Below are 18927 nucleotides of genomic sequence, written 5' to 3' on the forward strand. Positions count from 1 at the left end.
TCCCTCCAGTGTGTCCCGGATCTGCTCTGGGGCCTCCTCCCTGTAGGACATGCACTGAAAACCTCTTCGGGTAGCCGCCCAGGAGGCATCCATGTCAGGTGTCCAAACCACCTCAACTGGCTCCTTTTGATCCACCTGTTTCTGGCTGAGAACCATGGTCTCAGACTTGCAGGTGCTAATCATCATCCCGCCACTTCGCACTCGGCTGTGAACCACCCCAGAGCTCGCTGGAGGTCCCCAGCAGATGAAGCCAACAGGACAACATCGTCCGCAAAAAGCAGTGAGGAAATCCTGAGGCCACCAAACTGGACACCCTCAACACCCTGGCTGCGCCTAGACATCCTGTCCATAAATATTACAAACAGGACTGATGACAAAGGGTAGCCCTGGCGAAGCCCAACCCGCACTGGGAACACGTCCGACTTATTACCGGCAATGCGGACCAAACCTCTGCTCCCTTCATACAGGGACCGAATCGCCCACAATAGTGGACCCCGAACCCCATACTCCCGAAGCACCCCCCACAGGGCACCTCGAGGAACCCGGTCGTAAGCCTTTTCCAAGTCTACAATCACATGTAGACTGGATGGGCAAACTCCATGGCCCCCTCCATATCCTCGCAAGGATATATTGCTGGTCCAGTGTTCCACGGCCAGGAGGAAAACCGCATTGTTCCTCCTGAATCCGAGATTCTACTATCGATCTCACCCTCCTCTCCAGCACCCCGGAATAGACTTTCTCAGGAAAGCTGAGAAATGTGATCCCCCTGTAGTTGGAACACATCCTCCGGTCCCCTTTCTTAAATAAGGGAACCACCACCCCGGTCTGCCAAACCAGCGGTACTGCCCCTGACCTCCACGCGCTGTTGAGAAGGCATGTCAGCCATGACAGCCCCACAACATCCAGAGCCTTTAGGTACTCCGGGTGAATCTCGTCCAACTCCGGGGCCCAGCCACCACGTAGCTCTTTAACCACCCTGGCCACCTCAGCCCCAGTGATGGGCAAGTTCACTCCGGTCCCTTCAGGCTCTGTGCCCTCAGATGTCTCAAAGGCAGTGCACGTAGATGTATCTGAGGCCGGCTTGAGGAGGTCCTCAAAATATCCCTTCCACCTCCAGGTGATCAACAGCACCCCCTCCCCACTATAAATAGTCCACAGGAATTTTCTTGAAATCATTTTGGAAATTTGCCCTTCATATATTATACTGAGCCATGACTCTGGCCAGGAGAAGCATTTAGAAGATGGATAGATGGATGAATGGATGGAGGGAGGGAGTCACTAATACCAAGGAGCACATCTCAGCAGCTTCCGGTAGTGTTTACAGCTCACAGCTTGTTTCCAAAACTTTGCAGGTGTCACCATCTCTAAGCATAATTTTCCAGGATTGTGTTTCATAAGCAAAATGAATGATGTAACGAGAGTATGAGCAAGAAAAGGTTTGGGCTGCGGTCACCTGTTCATGGGGGGGTACTCCATGTCAGCTGGCGGGGGCCCGTGTTCCACAATGACGTTGTGGACGAGCTGGGGGGACCGCAGGCGCGAGCGGGCTGGCAGGGTGCCCATGTGGCCACGTGTGTCCATGGCCCAGGCCGGGGAGGAGCCCTTCTTCTTACGGGGCAGGGTTCCGTGGATGGAGACGCCCCGGAACCTGGGTTCCACGTCGAGGACAGCTGGCCGACAGCTGAGCAGATCCATGGAGGAGGCCAGAGAGCACTGGCGGTCCGTGTGGACGTTCCGGGGCAGACTGGCAAACCTCCCCTGTGACATCATCCTCAGCTCTGTGGATCACATACAGAACAAGCAACGCCATAATGACATCACACACAGAACAAACAACAATATTATGACATCACATTTGGTGAAAGTATGGGCACTAAAGCTTATCAGATCAGGGTTATTTTTTTATTAAACTAGGTGTCAGAGTTTCACTCCGTCACAGCTGTCATCAGTCTCAGATGACCTTTAGCCTCTGTTTATTTTTACTGGTCTGTTCAGTACACGCACAATTAGCACTGTAGGGCCGGAAGGCTGCAGTGTACGCCTGCAGTGAGGAGATGTGCTGGAATGGCCTCAGGCTGAGCTCTGTGGTGCTTTAACCACAGGCCAGAGGACTGGGATTTCTGCCCAAAACATGTTTACCTCAGCATTCCTCGTCAAGGCTTGTACGCCACTAATTGTAACGCTGGGATGAAGAATCTACTGACAGAGAAGACGTGCTTATTCATTACTGCTGACTTTCCAACACAAAACAACCAGGGGAACAGACTAGTAAAATCTGGGGGTTTGGCCCCTCCCCTTCATAGCCGCCCCCCAGTGTTCACTTCACCTGTTCTTGGGAACCTATTTTTTTATAATAATATAATATAATACAGGGGTCTCAGTGGCAGTCCTGGAGAGCCCCAACCCTGCACAGCTTGGTTTCTTCCCTGGGCCCCCCTGTGCCCCAACTCCAGAAATGGGCGGTAATTAGCAGAGAAGTTGAATCAGGTGTGTTAAATGAGGGGAAACCCCAAAAACATGCAGGTCTGGGGCTGGAGACCCCTGATATAATACAACTTTCATTTTTTTATAAGTTAAGGCAGGGGTGTCAAACTCCAGTCCTGGGGGGCCGGAGCCCTGTGTAGCTTCGTTCTTCTCCTGTTCCACCACAAATGATTCAGCTCAAGAGTATGGTACTTAGCACAAGGAGTTGAATCAGATGTGTTAATTGAGGGGAAACCCAAAACCGTGCAGGGCTCCTGCCCTCCGTGTTTGGAGTTTGAAATCCCATGTCTTACGGCTTAAAACTCAGATCTGCAGGTGGTTTTGAATTTGTGAAGCTTTAAAAATACACATTCCACCAGCTCTGATTTACTTCATATGTTACGGTTTTACAGATATAAAGGAAAATAAGTACGCAGCAGCAAGAGCTTCCTTCATGCACCGAACTTCCTATGGACGCAGCACCAAAGAAAGAGAGACGGTAAGCAAAACCAAGTGACCCAGGCAGCAGCTGAGCGCAGAAAGTATGCTAACATCTTTAACCACCACCATCATCCCCATTCAGCACACACTCAGTCACGCACTGAGGCACAGGTGCTGCATTTTAGGGCGTGAAACTCAATCCCCTCCTCCTAGGGGCACTCTCTCACTGGAGGTCCAGGCGATAGAGACATTCTTGGGCGGGACAAGACTTCAAAGCTGTCTCAAGCACTTTCTGATGGTTAAATAAAAGCCTCCTACCAGAAGTCAATGGGCATTGCCATCCTATACCATTCCTAGGCAATGCCACCCCCCCACCCCCCCACTCTCAGGGTGATCAAGGCGTTAGGCCGCAGGCAGAGTTACACATGCTGGACTGTGGGATTCACACGGGTTTGGAAGTGTGTGCTTGTTTCTAAGTGGGTACAGTGGAGATCCTGTGTGATTCAGGCATTCACAAGAAAGAAAAACACACCCATTTTTGATGAACCCAAACCAGGTGACATCATATGACATCACTCTGAAGGGCACTAATGCATTAAAGGTGTTTTAGCAGCAGAAAACAGTGTGAACAAGCAGAGGATATTTAAAAATAAGTACAAAAATGGGCCAGGTATGATTTTCTGGCGTAAAATATAATCCTGACTAAGGAATCTGTGATACCTTGATGCTTTTTTTTCTCCACAGTATGTACAAGTATAAAATGTCATGTAGACCTGAAATATATCAAGTAACCAGTGAAAAATTTTGAAATCTCTATGACTAATTCATTGTTACGCCTTATGTAAAACTACCCAAATCTGGTCAGATGCAGACCAATAACACGCCTCCTTGTACTGAGTTAGATATCTTTGCCCTAAAACTCCTCCACGGTCTAATCTGTTTGGGCTCACGTCTGATTGGCTGCCGTGGTCCAACCCCCATGGAGTGCTGGCATACAGGCTCTCAGTTGTTCTGTCAGAAGAGCGTGGTCCTTCAGGAATGCCGCTGAATAACTTGTACCCCCCACCCGCTTTTGTGCGGCTGCTGAAGTGAAAGATGACATCAGGGGTTGCCCCTGGGAGCACCCCACCCACCCCCAAAGCTGCAGCCCCCCCCCCCTTCCTCCACACACCATCACAGATTCTATCAGACATGCGCTTTTTGATCTGGACCTGTTGCTGCACTGCATTCACACCGAACTTGACGATTTCCTGCCAATGACATCATTCTCCATACCATCCAGTGCAACATGGCTGAAGTCTCTCCCAAAGTTTGCGTTATGCAGCTCAAACCCAAGCCCCCGCCCCCCCCCCCCCCCCCCCACCACCACCGTTTCATCCTGCATCCAAGCTGTTTGTCCTGGTGGAGGTCTGTGAGATCTGGGGCCCCTCGCTGAAGCACCATGCCATAGATGTGACACTCTGGCCAGGTCACATGATGTGCAGACTTAAGCCAAAGTTACCGACAGTCCTTTTTAGTCATTTCTAATTTGCCGGTCGTACTGATGCCATCTAAAAATCTATGTGGAGAGCCAAAAGAAGACAGCCTTTTCCATTGTTTGGGTCTCCAAGCCTATCCCTGCCCCCAGCACTCTGTTGGGAAGCCGGGGAATTAATGAATTCAGACCTGAGCTGCACAGACAATGGGATCAACAAGTTTGGAGGGTTATGGGAGGAGGAGGTGAGGAAATATCTAGGAAGAGGAGGAGGTGAGGAGGTAGCTGGAAGGAGAAGGAGGTGAGGAGTCAGGTGGAAAAAGGAGAAGACAGGCAGCTAAAATGAGGAGGTGAGGAATCAGGTGGAAGAAAGAGAAGACAGATAGGCAGATAAAATGAGGAGGTAAGGAATCAGCTCAGAAGGTGGAGAGTTAGCTATAAGGAGGAGGCAAGTGGGAGGAGATGGAGGAGGTGCTGGATGGAAGTGGGGAGGCTAGGTAGCTCTGCAGGATGCTCATGCCCACTTCGGCTTGTCACCCACATATCAGACAGTCCTTCCAAAATCTGTTTCACTCCTCCTGAACTCCAGTCTCTCCATGCAGGCCCTGGCTCACCCTCACCAGATCCACATCTTCAGGGGGCTCGGGCAGCCCACGCCGCGAGGCTTATCAGCGGAAAGGGGAAGTTTAAAAATAAAGAGCGTGCTGAGCCAATAGGCTGCGGCGTGGGGCGCCCCCAGTGCCCCAGCGGCCCGGTGCCCCAGCGGCCTTCCGCTCGTGCGTCAGCAAGCACACGTTTCAGAGACACATGTGACAAGCCTGGCCCCCTAATTACTCCTCTGAACTGGGGAGCTCGTTAAAGAGGAAGCACTGAGGCAGGAAAAAATGCAGAGTGCAGATAAGCAGGCAAGACGCGGGGAAACAGCAGCAGCATGCAGCGGTACACACAGACACAGACAGGCAGCGCAGACGCAGACAGGCAGCGCAGCCGAGACGCAGCCAGCTCACTCCTTACTGCCGAGGGGAACAATAACTGCGAGTCACACGATACTGCTTTCACATCTTTGCATTGTTGAGACTGGGGGGGGGGGGTTTAATGGCCTCCTCTTGTGTTGGTGGGAAGGGCTCCCCCCAGAGCGGCTTTCAGCCGGCATCACTGCATGTGACATATTAATCAGCCAGTCATTAAATCAGGCTGCCCTGGTGATACCTCACGCACGCACACACACGCAGGATGAGCCGCCGCACTGCCTTTGTGTTGTTTAGTTTACACTCAGTAGTTGTGTTTTCTCACTCTGCTCGCCACCCGTCACATGAAACGGCTCCTCAGATAATCCGTCATTATCCCACAAAGCCCGTGTCCCGCAAAGTCATTCCCGAACAGGCTTGTCCTACGTTCTTTCAAATTATATGGCTGAAAACTTCAAGCTCACACCAGCGTTACCATGAGACTCCTGTCAACATTTCCAGCTCCAAAGCCGAATCTGCCCTTTACTTATTAAAATTACCTAATGGCTCTTTGTCTTGCCAGTTTGCAAGAATCAGATATTGCATCTTCTATTACGCTTATTGTTAAGACTCACTTCTAAATGTCTTGAGAAGTTTCACTTTACACACCAGCAAGATTCCAGGAGTATTAAATGTAGAATCTGCACAGTAACTTACCCAATAAAGATTGTAGAATAAGTGCATGCGAACCGTCTTTCTGTGTCATTCCACCTCAAGCTGTTTACCCCGCATGTTCCATAACACACCTAAGGCAAAAGGTGCACCTCTGTCTGACTGACCCCAGAGCAGATCCATCACCACAGCTTACCTCTCTTAACTTTTGCAAAATCCAGTTGGAAGGTTTGTCCAGTTCTGGAGGACTGAGTCAGATTCCGCAATACTGCATGTGCTCAGACAGGCCCCCAACAGCAGGAATACCACACGATCTCCTCCCCCGGTGCTGGGCACTGCAGGTCCGGTCGAGCCCTGCTGTGCTACGCTGTGCCGGTGTTCTGGCCCCTCCCGAGTCAGTGCACTCTCTTCCCCCTCTCTGGCCCAGCTTGGTGGGACCTCCCCGCGACTACAGTGATTTATAGCTTTCCAGCCACACCCTCCACGCTGGGCGGAAACAGAGGGAGAGCAGAGAGCCAGGCCGGTCCAGGCCCCGCCCCCAGCACCAGGCCCACTCTCTGCCAGATGGTAACGGTCTCACCCGAGAAAGTTTATAACTTCACCCAAACTTTCACACTGTCTCGCAGTGCTCTCTCACAAGGCAGTCACACTGCGTATTTAAACTGCGAATGTGCCACTAAGAGAAAGGCTTATTCTCTAGTTACATTGACAACAAGGCTGGAAAGATCACATACGATAACATAAATCCGGGAAAAAAAGAATCTGTGGCTAAATCAGCTCTCTTTTCCCCTTATCTGTTCAGAGCTCTTCAGCGTGGGCCACAGTAAACACCATGTTTTGTCTGTTCCTCCTGCAGCAGCTTCACACCAACACCATGCCCCATGACGTAGGACGCAGACGCTGTGTGTTTTTTGTTTTGTGTCGTACATTGACACTCCTGCGCTTCCTGGATGCCTGAATGATCCCTTCTTATTACATGCAACAGGCGGGTGTCCGGGCAGCTAATAAGAGGCACCGTTTAAAATAAAGTCTGCATAGCAGATGGTATACGAGCCACACTGTCATTTACCCGCTTGCCCTGTCACTCATTCCGTGTCCAGAAGGTTTATGGCCACGGCGCCCAGCAGGAGCTGGACCTGCCTGCTCACACGCTGCCCTTATCTGATGCTCTGCGTCCCCAGGCTGCTGAGCCGTCATGACCCGTCCAGCTAGGCAGAGCGGGAGCCGCTCACCTGCCCTGCAGCAAGGCCAGCCCCATCGCAGGGAAGATGCTATCAGTCTGTGTGCTGAATTCTCTATAAGTGAAACGTGTCTTTTAAAGGGAGGCTTCATTATTTTGGCAAGTATTGTAGAGATTCGTGTACTCTGAGATTCTGAAATAAACCTTACCCTGCCATCGTTATCAGGACAGGCTCCAGACCTCCATGACCCTGCTTAGGAGAAGTGGGTATGGAGAATGAAGGAATGAATATTAATCGGAGGTGGATAGTTCAGGTCCAGAAAGAAAAAAAATCAGACCAAGATATTGTTTCAACCAACCAGTTGAGTAATCTGTAATTATGACTCTTTATACTCAACTGGTGGGTTGAAACAATATCTTGGTCTGATTTTTTTTTCTTTCTGGACCCTAACTATCCACCTCGAATATTAATAAGCTTTGAACATGAAAAAAAACTTCAAATAGCTCTTTTCTCAGAACTAAAGTTGGGGACAAAATACTTAATCCTGAAAACTTTCTAGGAATTTGCTGATCCCTGATTTCCAGCCAAAAGTATTTATTCATTTATGACTCGTGAAGAAGCGAGAGACGATCATAAACTGCTGGACAGTCTGTGATGGGTCAATCACTAAAGAAAGTATTCAATAAAAATACCAGCCATAGCATTGATAAGAATACTTTGTTTTGGCTCTTCTGGGCAGATGCTCTGTCTGTTTGACCACAGGAACCAAAGCTGAAAGAAACAGCTTTAAAGAAAACGCAAATGAGACTCAAATGACCCCATTAGTTGTCAGCATTTCCTCGGATGTTCTGACCGTTTTAGACAGCTCTGAAAAGCTAAACTTTAAAATGACAAAACGGAGTAAATGAAGTTTATTACACAGTGTGATGGACAGATACTGGAAGTGCCTTGTGCACTAAAATTGTAGATAACTATGTGAATTTAGTAGATACACAGGCATTTCATAGCTTCGTCAGAACTTCAGAAAGAGCTACGGACATTTGCGTACTGAAACGCCGTGGTTCTTCATATTTTTGTGATACTTATTTTTGATATATTTCATGTATTTACTTCCTCCAATTGAAACTATATTTTTCAATATTTTCACTTCAGTCCCCAAAAGATTTTTTTTATCCAGGACTACAAATGCAAATCTCAACCCATGGAAACCTAAGGAGGCACGCCGACATCCTTGGTGATGCTGTGACATGCTATCTTTGGATCAGAGTCTCAGCTGAACCCGACGTGGAATCTTCTAGCCATGGTAACTAATGTTTTCCGTCAGGCGTAAATAACAGCTCATCTGCATGCTCCTGCATGACCAAACATCATCTGGCCTCTCATGTTACTCTGAATTGTCATCAAGTAGAGGTCAAGAGAAGATTTAAAGAGGAACAGTACATGATAGTCAAAAGTGTGAATGATGGGATACTGTTAAGTGCTTGGACTACCAAAGACAGATTAGCGAATACTTCAGATGGCACTAAAGTCCACCAATGCATCTGATCTCTCACACTGTCCATGACTTAAATGTGATGCTGTGGGGTTGGTCAGCAGGACTAATTACAGTATGCAGTTACCGGCATGCTTTACACCACACGACAGTTCAAATATTGTAAGTTAATATGTGTATTTCTCTATTTCTGCTAATAGCAAATTTCTTAACCATGTACTGTTTGCCATGAAATGTGTGTGCTTTGTTATATCCGATAACTGTAATTATTGTTTAAATTGTTGGCTTCTCTGTCTGTGCCTGGTAGTATATAGTGGCTGTTAATAGAGCAACTTTCATTTCAAAAGAGCTGTAATTTCCTTTATCAAAATGACTCAGGCACTCGCCCCAATACTTTATTTGCTCTCTGTATGTGGGACTGCTGCATCGAAAACATTCTGCGTCCTCTAGGATTTGGTGTAATCTAGAACAAACAAGGTGGTAGCGTCATTTTAAACATTCGACAGGTCGTTCTCTATCCACGTCTTTAATTACGTTTTGTCCAGTTTGTTGTAACTGATCCCAAAATTGAGGACACCCAAAATGCACAACGAAAACCCACACAACTCAGAAAGTAGGAACTGGATCAGAACCCACAACCCTACTGGTGGATGTTAACAATGTTACCTACTGAGTCACCAGGCTGCCCTTGATGAATGCTAATGAATAATTAGGAAAGATTCTGTAAGAATGAGAACAATGTATTCCCCGGACAGCCCTGCCACCCCTCCCCCCATCTAATCTCCTCTCACACCCCCAACCACTACAATTTCTAGAATTACTGGAATGATCATATGGAAATGTAAAAGCCAATAAACGCTCTGAGCTCTAGTCATGACAGGTTCCTCTGAAACTACACATTAATTTATTGCACATTCCGCTTACATGCCAATTTGCACAATCTTTCCTCATCAGGTAGGTGGTTTCCTGTATTTATTAATGTAGTCCTACTTTGTCTGACTTGTCTTAATGTAATCAGGTTCACCAGCTTGTTCTTTCGTGTTCCACAAATGTCAAGAATAAGGCCAAAATGACACGATCAAATTCCACCACGATAAATTTTACTGAGCCGGTGGTTCATCTAAGATGAAAATAAAAATAGTACCGTATAAGGAAAATATCATCATAATGCCACCCAAGCCTACTATATGCACTCTCCCCACCTTTCTAAAAATATTTATTTAGTTAAATTGATAAATTTTGCCGACCAGCTAGTGGACTGCTACTGATAAAATTTGCAGAGGAGGGGTGGGCTTGTGATGAATATTACAACACTCATAAAATCATCTGTTAAAAATCGAACAGAGTAAGTATAGTAATAAAACCAAAGAAAGTTATCCTGTATAAAAGGTCAAATGTCACCTGCAGTCACCCTTCCCTTTGCTGCCGCTAAGCAGCATTGCTTCAATTTTAGGAGCGATTTGTCTTAAAATTTGAACCCTTCCAGATCGTTACCCATACAATACACAGCTTGAAAAAGATCCTTCAACTAATTTCTGAGTTATCGCACTAATGGGCTCAAGTGCAATTTTGTTTGCTATCAGTAGGCGATCTGTTTTAAAATTTTATCCATTCCAGTTTATCATATGGACAATGTGATTGTACACTTTGAAAAAGGTCTGTCAAATACTTTTTGAGTTATTGCGCTAACAATGAAGTGTCTCTGGCAGTGTTGGTGGACTGGTCCCAAAAGCATATATATTGCCTGACCAAGGAATAGAGATACATATAGGAAATGAGCATGATTTAAGAAATCTAATACAAAATGCTCTTGAAACAAGAAGTTATACACTGTTTTCATAGTACCTCAAACCATGCAATTGTATCTAAGTTTCCTTTCATGGGTTTCTTTCCTTATCATATTTTTCATGAAATGTCCATATGTTGCTGTGGTATTTGTGTTGTCATTTCACTCATTTCCAGTTTTGTTCACTCTCTGCTGTTTCCTTGTTTTTGCACTTGCAGAATGGAACCTGCATTCCCATTTTTATCTCTCGGACATGTTAGGATGGCCTTGTCTTTATTCATTTGCTCACTCTATTAATCTGTTCCCTGATTTCCTCTTCAGTGAGCCGGACCTTGTGTCTCCCTCTTTCGGTGACAGCTTACCAGCCATTCACTCGAGTCCACATTCAGGTTAGTGGGTTGCTGCTCCAGTGCACACTGCCAGGTCTTTGTCCTCTGCTCTGAGGATCTCTTTTCTACGGTGCAGTTAAGGGGAGCACAGATCTAGCCTAGAGGGGCAGCTCTCAGGCACCTGACATGTCAGTGAAGCCGCAGTACGACAGTCCCAATGCTGAGCTCCCCCTCCTCCATCAGGATGACGCATCATGGTCCTACCTAAAGAAACCCAGCATTCGTGGTCTCCAAAATAATGCTGACATGGTGGTAGCGTTATTTTGAACATTCGACAGGTTGTTCTCTATCCACGTCTTAAGCATAAGCATAAGTATAAGCTAAGCATATTCACTAGTACTGTTGATGAAAAAGGTTAGTTATTAAAGGTCAGTTATTACACGGACTTTTAACACACTTCAACAGGCAACCCTGGCCATATGTTCCCCACCTCTGCTATCTTAGGGCTCCTAGCAACAAGTCTGATGTCCCTAGAACATGTCAAACTAAAAGTGCACAGATTAATGAGTAAATAGATACCAGTGTTACTGAAAAGCCCCCTGCACATGGTTCCCGGTCCCTCTCCCCCCCCCGCGGAAGGTAAGGAAACGAGGCAACGTCCTGGCAAAGTCCTGCTGGGCTGAGCCTGTTAACCAAGCCAGTGATTCTGAATGCAAATCTCCTTATTGCCTGCTCCCGATGTGCCGCAAGCAAGCAGCAGCCTGCCTGCAATCCGTACCGATAATTTATACACGCTCCCTTAGTGCTTAATTACACAGCGAGGCTCATTGCTGCAGGGCCGACTGCCGGTTCTGCACCCAGCGCCGGGGTGACGAGTGCATAATCACCTGTTGAACACTGGGATGCGCTCCCACTACCCGTGGCTTCCTCTGACCCGGCGGGGGGGGCGGGAGCGGGGGCTGGGGCATGTCATTGTGTCTACATTGCAGGCAGAGACAGAGCCGCGTGCTATCTGTGCTTACTGTAATGAGGTGTTATGTCTTTCTTTCCTGGCAGCCAATCGGCACTCCCTTCTCTGACCGTATTTATATTCTAATGAATTTCCGGTTCTCCCGATTGCCTTCACTGAGACCCTAATAGCACTGTAATAATCACGGTCATACCCAGTCAGCATGTAACATTAATTCCTGCTCAATAGTATGCTCTGGATTAGGAGCCAAACAAAGGATGCACATGAAGGAAATTCAGCCAGTAAGTGCTCTTGACTTCAAAGAAGGCGGTGACTGCTTTGTGTTTGGGCAGATTTTGAAGAGCATTGTCATTAAGAGGGCGTGCAGTAGCTCCTCTGGGTGGTCTACAGTGCTGTAGCAGATGGAGATTTCCTTCTCAGAAGATGATGCCATTCATCTTGTATCTCTGGACCGGTGAGGTTCAGCTTGTGGGTGCAGCAGCTCCCGTCGCATGATCCCGGCCTTCGCGTTAATGCCTAATAAGCTCTTTTCCCTCTCAGTCCAGACACCCTGTCAGGCACAAGCAGCCCAACATAAACAGAGCACAGGAGGTGGGAAACCCAGCGAACAGGGCCTGACCATGGTCTGTAAAAACAGGCCTGGCAGATCTAGCCGATAAGAGGCAGTCCTGTTTGGTCAGCCGTGTGGATTTTAGAGTAAAGCGAGCGATTCTGCACTGCTTAAAACACCCGCTTCCCCAGTGTGTTGTTTCTGCGTCAGTATAAACAGAGAGAAAAGCTGCCATATCGAGTCCTAATCCTGTTTTTTGGCCCTACATTGCCTCAAATGGCATCACCCTGCAAAGTGACACCTTGTGAGGGTACTTGTTTGTATTCATACCCTTTTTAGCAGGAGTATCCAACTCAATGGCTTGACTCAAAGACCCAGGCAAGTCAGCTGATCCTTACGTTCAGACAAATAGTCGAGTAAATCACTTGCGGATGTAGATCTTACTGAGACTTACCCATGGCCCTGTCGCGCTCCTGCAGCACCCGGATGCTGGACAGCATGTGCACTCGATGCACACGGTTGTGGACGCCCAGCTGCTGCAGGTCCAGCTCCGTCACGCCCAGCAGGTCCTGCGTGAAGGACGAAAGGGACAGTATCAGTGCCGGTGCATGCTTCGGCCAGATGGGGGCGCCCCGAGCTCTCAGCCTCTAATCACGTCCACTATGTGGCAAATCGTAGGTCTGTAGTCTATATAAGGAAAAGTAAATGCGATCAGATATGAAACCATACGCGGATCTGGGGGGTGCAAGGGGCAGCAATGCCCCCTCCCAGACTGAAACCTGGCCATCCCATTGGCCATCCCCATCATATTTGCATTTTTGTGGAATTTTTTTTCTTGCCCAGAATTACATTTCTTTTAGAGGCGAATCTTTTCTCTACAGCCGCAGTTCACTGGGGAAGCACCGAACCTGAGCAGACAAACAGCACTGCCGTCTTCTATTTCAATAATTACGGTCCATGCATATCTAATACTGCCTCTTTACATACTGTAATTACTGAATCATTGATATTATGTGAGGGTTCCAAAATATTTTCATTTATTTATTTACCTTTTTTTAGTTGTTTCACACACTGGAAAATTGTCCCTTGCTGCAGCCTGTTAGCATGGCTGGCGGTACAGTGCAGTGCAGTGAAGTTAGGTCTGTTAGCTAACTATGTTACAGTCTATGCCTGTTGCCACGGTTTAATGAAGCATGGTGGAAGATTATTGTTACGTTTATAACAAGCAGATGAATTGATTGCCCCGTTTCATGGTGGGCTGTGACCATATCAACAGGCACAGTGAGCCTCAGGTTGCCATTGGGGCCCTGCGATCATCCTCTGACCTGCTATCACTCCGGCGGTCCTGAATTGGCTTCCCCTGGATGCCCCCACGGATGGTGGGAATTTCCAGAGGGAAAGCGGAGGGAACTCAGGCAGCTTGGGGGATGACTGTACCGAACACGCACGTCTTGCAGTGATCTGCACCTCTTTGTATGCCCCCGCCGTGCGTGTGCCGTCTTGTAACAGCGATTTACGATAAGTCTCTCCAGTAAAAAGCTGGGGTGGTTCAGGGGTTTTGAAATCACAGAAAGTGCCCACGGATTCCATAACCACGAGGCCTGCTTCAGACTAGCACTGTCTGGGAGTAGCAAGCGCCTGCCCACGTCGGGCCCATGCTGGATCAGGCTGTGACTGGCACTCTGCTTTCCAGCTCCAAGCAGAGCTGCTATCTGTCCCGTATTTCAGAGGATCATCCTGTATTTTACGGCAGTGCTTCTCAATCCGGTCCTCGGGGACCCCCAGGTCCACATGTTTCCTCCCTCCCAACTCCCTGGCAGACAGTCCACATTACTGGAAGCTGGGAAAGACTGAAAACGTGGACTGGTGTTGGGGTCCCCAAGGACCGGATTGGGAAACACTGTTTCATGGAATTGCTCTGTTTTCAAAATAAAATCATGTGTCCAATTTTGAAGTTTTGGACCAGTACGGCTCATAATCTGTCTTGTATTTCATGATATGCCCCCCTTCCCCCCCATGAACTTTAATCATAGGGGTCCCGGTGTGCGGGGGGGCTGAATGTTTCCCATATACATGATTTCCTTCATCATAAGTGTTCCCACATTCTGTCCTTTGCACTTCTCCTCTAACTTGATCCCATTTTCCAGATAAACAACCTAAGGAGCAGCCGCTGTCTCTGGGGAAATGGAAAACTTTAATGCAGCTACTAATGCGCTATCTGTTCATCAAGTGCTAATAGCTATTTCATCAACTTTTTTGTGTCTTTCCCTGTGGCATTCTAGCATTTCACTAGAACAGGTGACCTACTTTGTCGGCAGACACAGGATTTAGTTCGTTCTCCAGTGACCATTTGCATAGCGTCATCGTCCCCAGACTATGACAGTGCATGGCAGGGACGTGAGGAGATGCGATGACCTCCACGTTCGGGAATCAGGCTTATTAACAACCTCTCGCAAGTGCACAGCGAGCCCATTCTTTCCAGCCGAGAGCAGGAGTGAGTCAGTTCTGCACCTGGGGCTGCGGGTGGACAAGGGACCCCACACAGTAAGCCAAGCGGCCTCTGCCTCCAACAGTAACACACGATGCCATCTGCTAAAGGACAAGACATCATAATTCCATCCTTTTTTGTGTCCACTTACGTTTCATTAAATGTTGTAAGTAGTGATTTGTAAGCATTCCTTCGTCCAGCATACTCTGCTGACATTTTGAAAAGCACATATCCATGAAATCCATCCTGCTGTGAGTGTTTTGGTCCTGATTCCAGGTGTGTGGATTAGTGTAGTCAGCCCCCTGTTTACGCGGTGTGCAGAAAGCGCCACATTTTTCAGAGGCACTGATGTGTGCCTTGACTGAAGGCCTGCGATTTCTTACAAAAACAGTAACCATGACTCAGAGTGAATGGGGAGCAGGAGTTACAGACTTCTGGCATGTTTACTCGATTTGAATGCTTCTTCCTACCTTTGCCTCGGAAGCCTGGACACACTGTTGACGAGCTGTTAACTGGATGAAGTGCTCTGACTCATGGCTATGCCAGGCTTTGGGAAAACGTCATACTAAGGTCAGCCTCTCCATTTCCTCACTAATTTACTCAAAAAAAGTCCCAAACACTTTGTTAATAACACCCTGTCAAATTCCATGGCTACAGTGATCATTTTCTTTTTGTGTTTGCTCCAAACGTTCATATCGTATGATCCCCACTAAGCTCACAGAGGTTGTGTTGGCATGGTAACCTATTGGCCACTGTGAGCCGACTCCTCTGCCCTGCATCGCGGAGACAGCTGTGTCGAACCGGCACAGCGGGCACCAAGAGTGTGTCAAATATCCATCTGTTGAGATCTGGATAACGTCTCCATGTGATAAATGGCAGCCCGCAGTGCAGTGAAATCCAGGAGAGGCGAAACGCAGAGCCGCCAGCCATTGAGAGCGAGAGGGGAAACAGTGCCCTAGTTCAGTGAGTAACTGCGTAACTGCTACCGTACTGAGTCATGAGTCTCAACATCAATGTGTCATCTTTATCAGGTTCCTGTTCCTGCTACTTCACCTAAGATTTTCAACCTTCTTACGGACAAGGAAAACACAGCGTCTTTTATCAACGAAATTTTCATTGGAATTGATAAATGAGCAAGAATTAAGTACAACTATTAAACTGTAACTTGTCAGCAGGGTCATATTCTTTGCTCTAATACCAACACTCTACTGTAAGTTGGACCCCTTGGGTTATAACATGTAGCGCAATGACTGCTGTCGCATGTAGGCTTTGATCGGCCTGCAGGGGTGATCTCCTCGCCGTAAGAGAACCTCTTACCTCCACTCCATCGTACTCCTCATCAAAGAGTCTGAGGTACTCCCGGAGGTCCAGCTGGGTCAGCCATTTAGAAATGGGCATGTGTTTCATGGTACGCCCTCCGCTTCTCCCACAGAGCTGTGTCACCTGGGGGGGGGGGCGTCCGTGGGTGTGCAGGGGGCCTCAGGAGGTTTGTTGTAGCATGAGGCTTAAATCGACAGCATTCAGGACTGCAGAGGATCAGGTCGAGTCCCTGATAAGGCAAAAACCATAAAGGAAATGCAGAGGTTTAGTGACCATGGGAGGGTTTCAGCTGCATCAGACCTGAATAATAAGTGATTCATTCGCAGTTTTGACAAAATGATGAATGTTGTGACTAATCCAGACTCATAAAAATGATTTAGTCCAGATAATAGGGCATTTCTCTAGTGGATTTGTTTTTACACACCCTACATGTCAGGAAGACATCATTTGGGTATCGCTCAAATCTTTTATCTTGAAACCAGTTACATGTTTTTGTAGAGGATGTCTATCCTAACCCCATGGTACATGCAAATTTTTACTGATATATAAAAATGAATGTATATTTTCTTTTGAAATCTGCGCCCATGTGACAGTGCCCTGAGACATCATTTGAGCTCAGCCAGGTAAAGGTTACCGCATGTCATCACCTTTCAGACAAAAGTGCTTTGTCAAGTGCTGCCTCTCTACCTGTGGTGTCACGTTACAGCAGGGAGAGGCCAGACTCCCGGCTTGTCCAGTAACTTTCAGCTCTTTTTAAAATCCGCACAAAGGGGAAGAGTTGGCAACTTTGGGACTGTTCGATGTCAGGACGCCAGGGGTGCCAGATCGAGATTAGTTTGCCCCCAACAGTTCTCCCTAATCTAGAGGCGGTATCAGACAGGTTGTTGTCAGAATGCTGCTATCAGTTTATACTTTGTGTATTTAAAAATAAACATGTATTTTAACTTTCAGTCAGATGATTTGGGTGAGGTGGTATTTGGGCCCCTGGGGGCCGGTTGGTGAATGCCAGGTGGGGTGCAATTTCTTTTGCCCAGAGCATGGTCATTGAAGTGAATTACTGTGGTGTAAAGTCAGTTCACTGCAGAGAGGTCATACGCTGTTAGCCTTTGGGTCGGAGCGTCAGCCGGGAGACATAAAACCAGTGAGGGCACGAGGATCACTGGGCTTTGGTGCTGAACAGGGAGCTTTCGCTGGGGTCAGCCCTCCCTGCGGTCAGCCTCGGCTTGAACAGCCACCATTCTGGGAGTGACAGTGATTAAGAGCTTTCACCCTCTGACACCCTTCCTGGTCCAGGCCAATTACCGATTTCTCCTGATGCAAACATCTGCCACTGACACAGATAACAACCTCCCCCCCTTCACTTTAATAACCCCTAATGCATTCCTAAATAATGGCCCATAAAAATCAGGCTGGAGGTGCAAAACCAGGGCTCGTAATGCCCCAGGGGAACAATGTGGCTGTAAAGCCGTAGTGATCCTCCACGAGGACCACCACAGCTGAACTCACGGTCTGCGAAAGTGCCTCCTCAAGGCGGCCAATCACGAAAAGATCTTCTTGCCAGGAATGTCAGGTGTTGCTACTATTGCCGCTGTTACAGTACATCGTTAAACATGCTGCTGGTCCTTAGCCTGCATAAAGTATATGCTTATCTACTTCTGTTTACCCAAAGCATCCAGGACATACGGGGGTCTTTAAATCCTCTAATCTGTTATATCACAGGATTGACTATGTCACTTGTGTTACACTAATTTCTCTTTATATCATAGCATGGTGGCTCACCGGGTAGCACTGGTGTATCACACCACCGGCGCTGGGGTTTAAATCTTATCTCTGCTCTGTCTGTGTGGAGTTTGCATGTTCGGTTCATGTTGTGTGGGCTTCCTCCACATGCTCTGGTGTCCAAAGATTGGCATTTATGTGTTTCTGTGCATTAAGACGTAGTTTGCATTTGGCATCATCAGACATTCCTGGTGAAGCAGATTCTCACTTGATCCGGATGCTTTTACTTGGCGCATTTCTAAATGGGATGTGGAGACGCTGTGGAGAATCAGCCTGTAGCTCTGGCTGGGAGAACTTAGAAGGCCACCAAGAGTCTCAGCCCTACCTACTGCACATACACACATGGCCTGAGCACAACTTCACAAAAGCGAAGAACATTAAGTAAGTACTAACTGTAGTAAACACATTGTGTGGGCGATGATCCAGAACTTCAACCGTTTCCTTGACCCTCGTGGCTCGTGGGATTGGATTTCAATGGTACCGGTGAATGGGATAAAGGCAGAGCACCATCTCTAGAGAACTGTCAGTTCCTTGGAATGTCCTTGGGAACTTTCACACCACAGGAACTTTTTTTTCAGGAACCAGAACCTTTTTGTGAAACTAGCAACTTTTGTCATGATCACAGTTCAGGAGCTCAGCCCCAGTGCAGTTCCTTGGAGGCAGTTCCGGAACCATTTTTTAGTACCTACTCCATACTAGGTACTTTTCATTGGAATACAAACTACTGGGGAGGTGACAATGGCAATAATTAATTCCATCAATAACCAATGTATTTTTGTGTATTATCGTCGGTGCCAGCACTGAAACTTACCAGTGCTTTTTGGCAAAATATATCAATTTTTTATTTTGTGGAAAACGAAAGATTGATCTGCTAGCCAGATTCAATAGTGAGTTATAGATGCAGGTTATAAAAATAGAATATAATGAAAGTCTGTATCCCATTTTGATCATGATTAATCCCCCCAATAGCTAACAAATAACTAACAAAAAAAATGTATCTTCCATTGTTTTTACCTGGAGGTGTAGTTTTGTGCG

General features: G+C 47.4%; 1 protein-coding gene across 2 annotated transcripts in view; it reads right to left on the bottom strand.

Moving 5' to 3' along the window:
• Positions 1-18927, bottom strand: part of bcar3 (BCAR3 adaptor protein, NSP family member) — a 60131-nt gene that overhangs the window by 34590 nt on the left and 6614 nt on the right. The window contains exons 2-4 of one of the 2 annotated variants that reach the window (XM_048977199.1): positions 16111-16342; positions 12760-12874; positions 1454-1778 (exon numbers count right to left, since the gene is read on the bottom strand). In XM_048977199.1, coding sequence (XP_048833156.1) covers positions 1454-1778; positions 12760-12874; positions 16111-16200 — 530 coding nt within the window. In that variant the 5' untranslated portion in view covers positions 16201-16342. Of the gene's footprint in view, positions 1-1453; positions 1779-6193; positions 6431-12759; positions 12875-16110; positions 16343-18927 lie in introns of those variants that run through there. The other variant, XM_048977200.1, reaches the window with a different exon arrangement.

This window comes from Brienomyrus brachyistius, chromosome 15 (assembly GCF_023856365.1).
Source record: "Brienomyrus brachyistius isolate T26 chromosome 15, BBRACH_0.4, whole genome shotgun sequence".
Classification (NCBI taxonomy): domain Eukaryota; kingdom Metazoa; phylum Chordata; class Actinopteri; order Osteoglossiformes; family Mormyridae; genus Brienomyrus; species Brienomyrus brachyistius.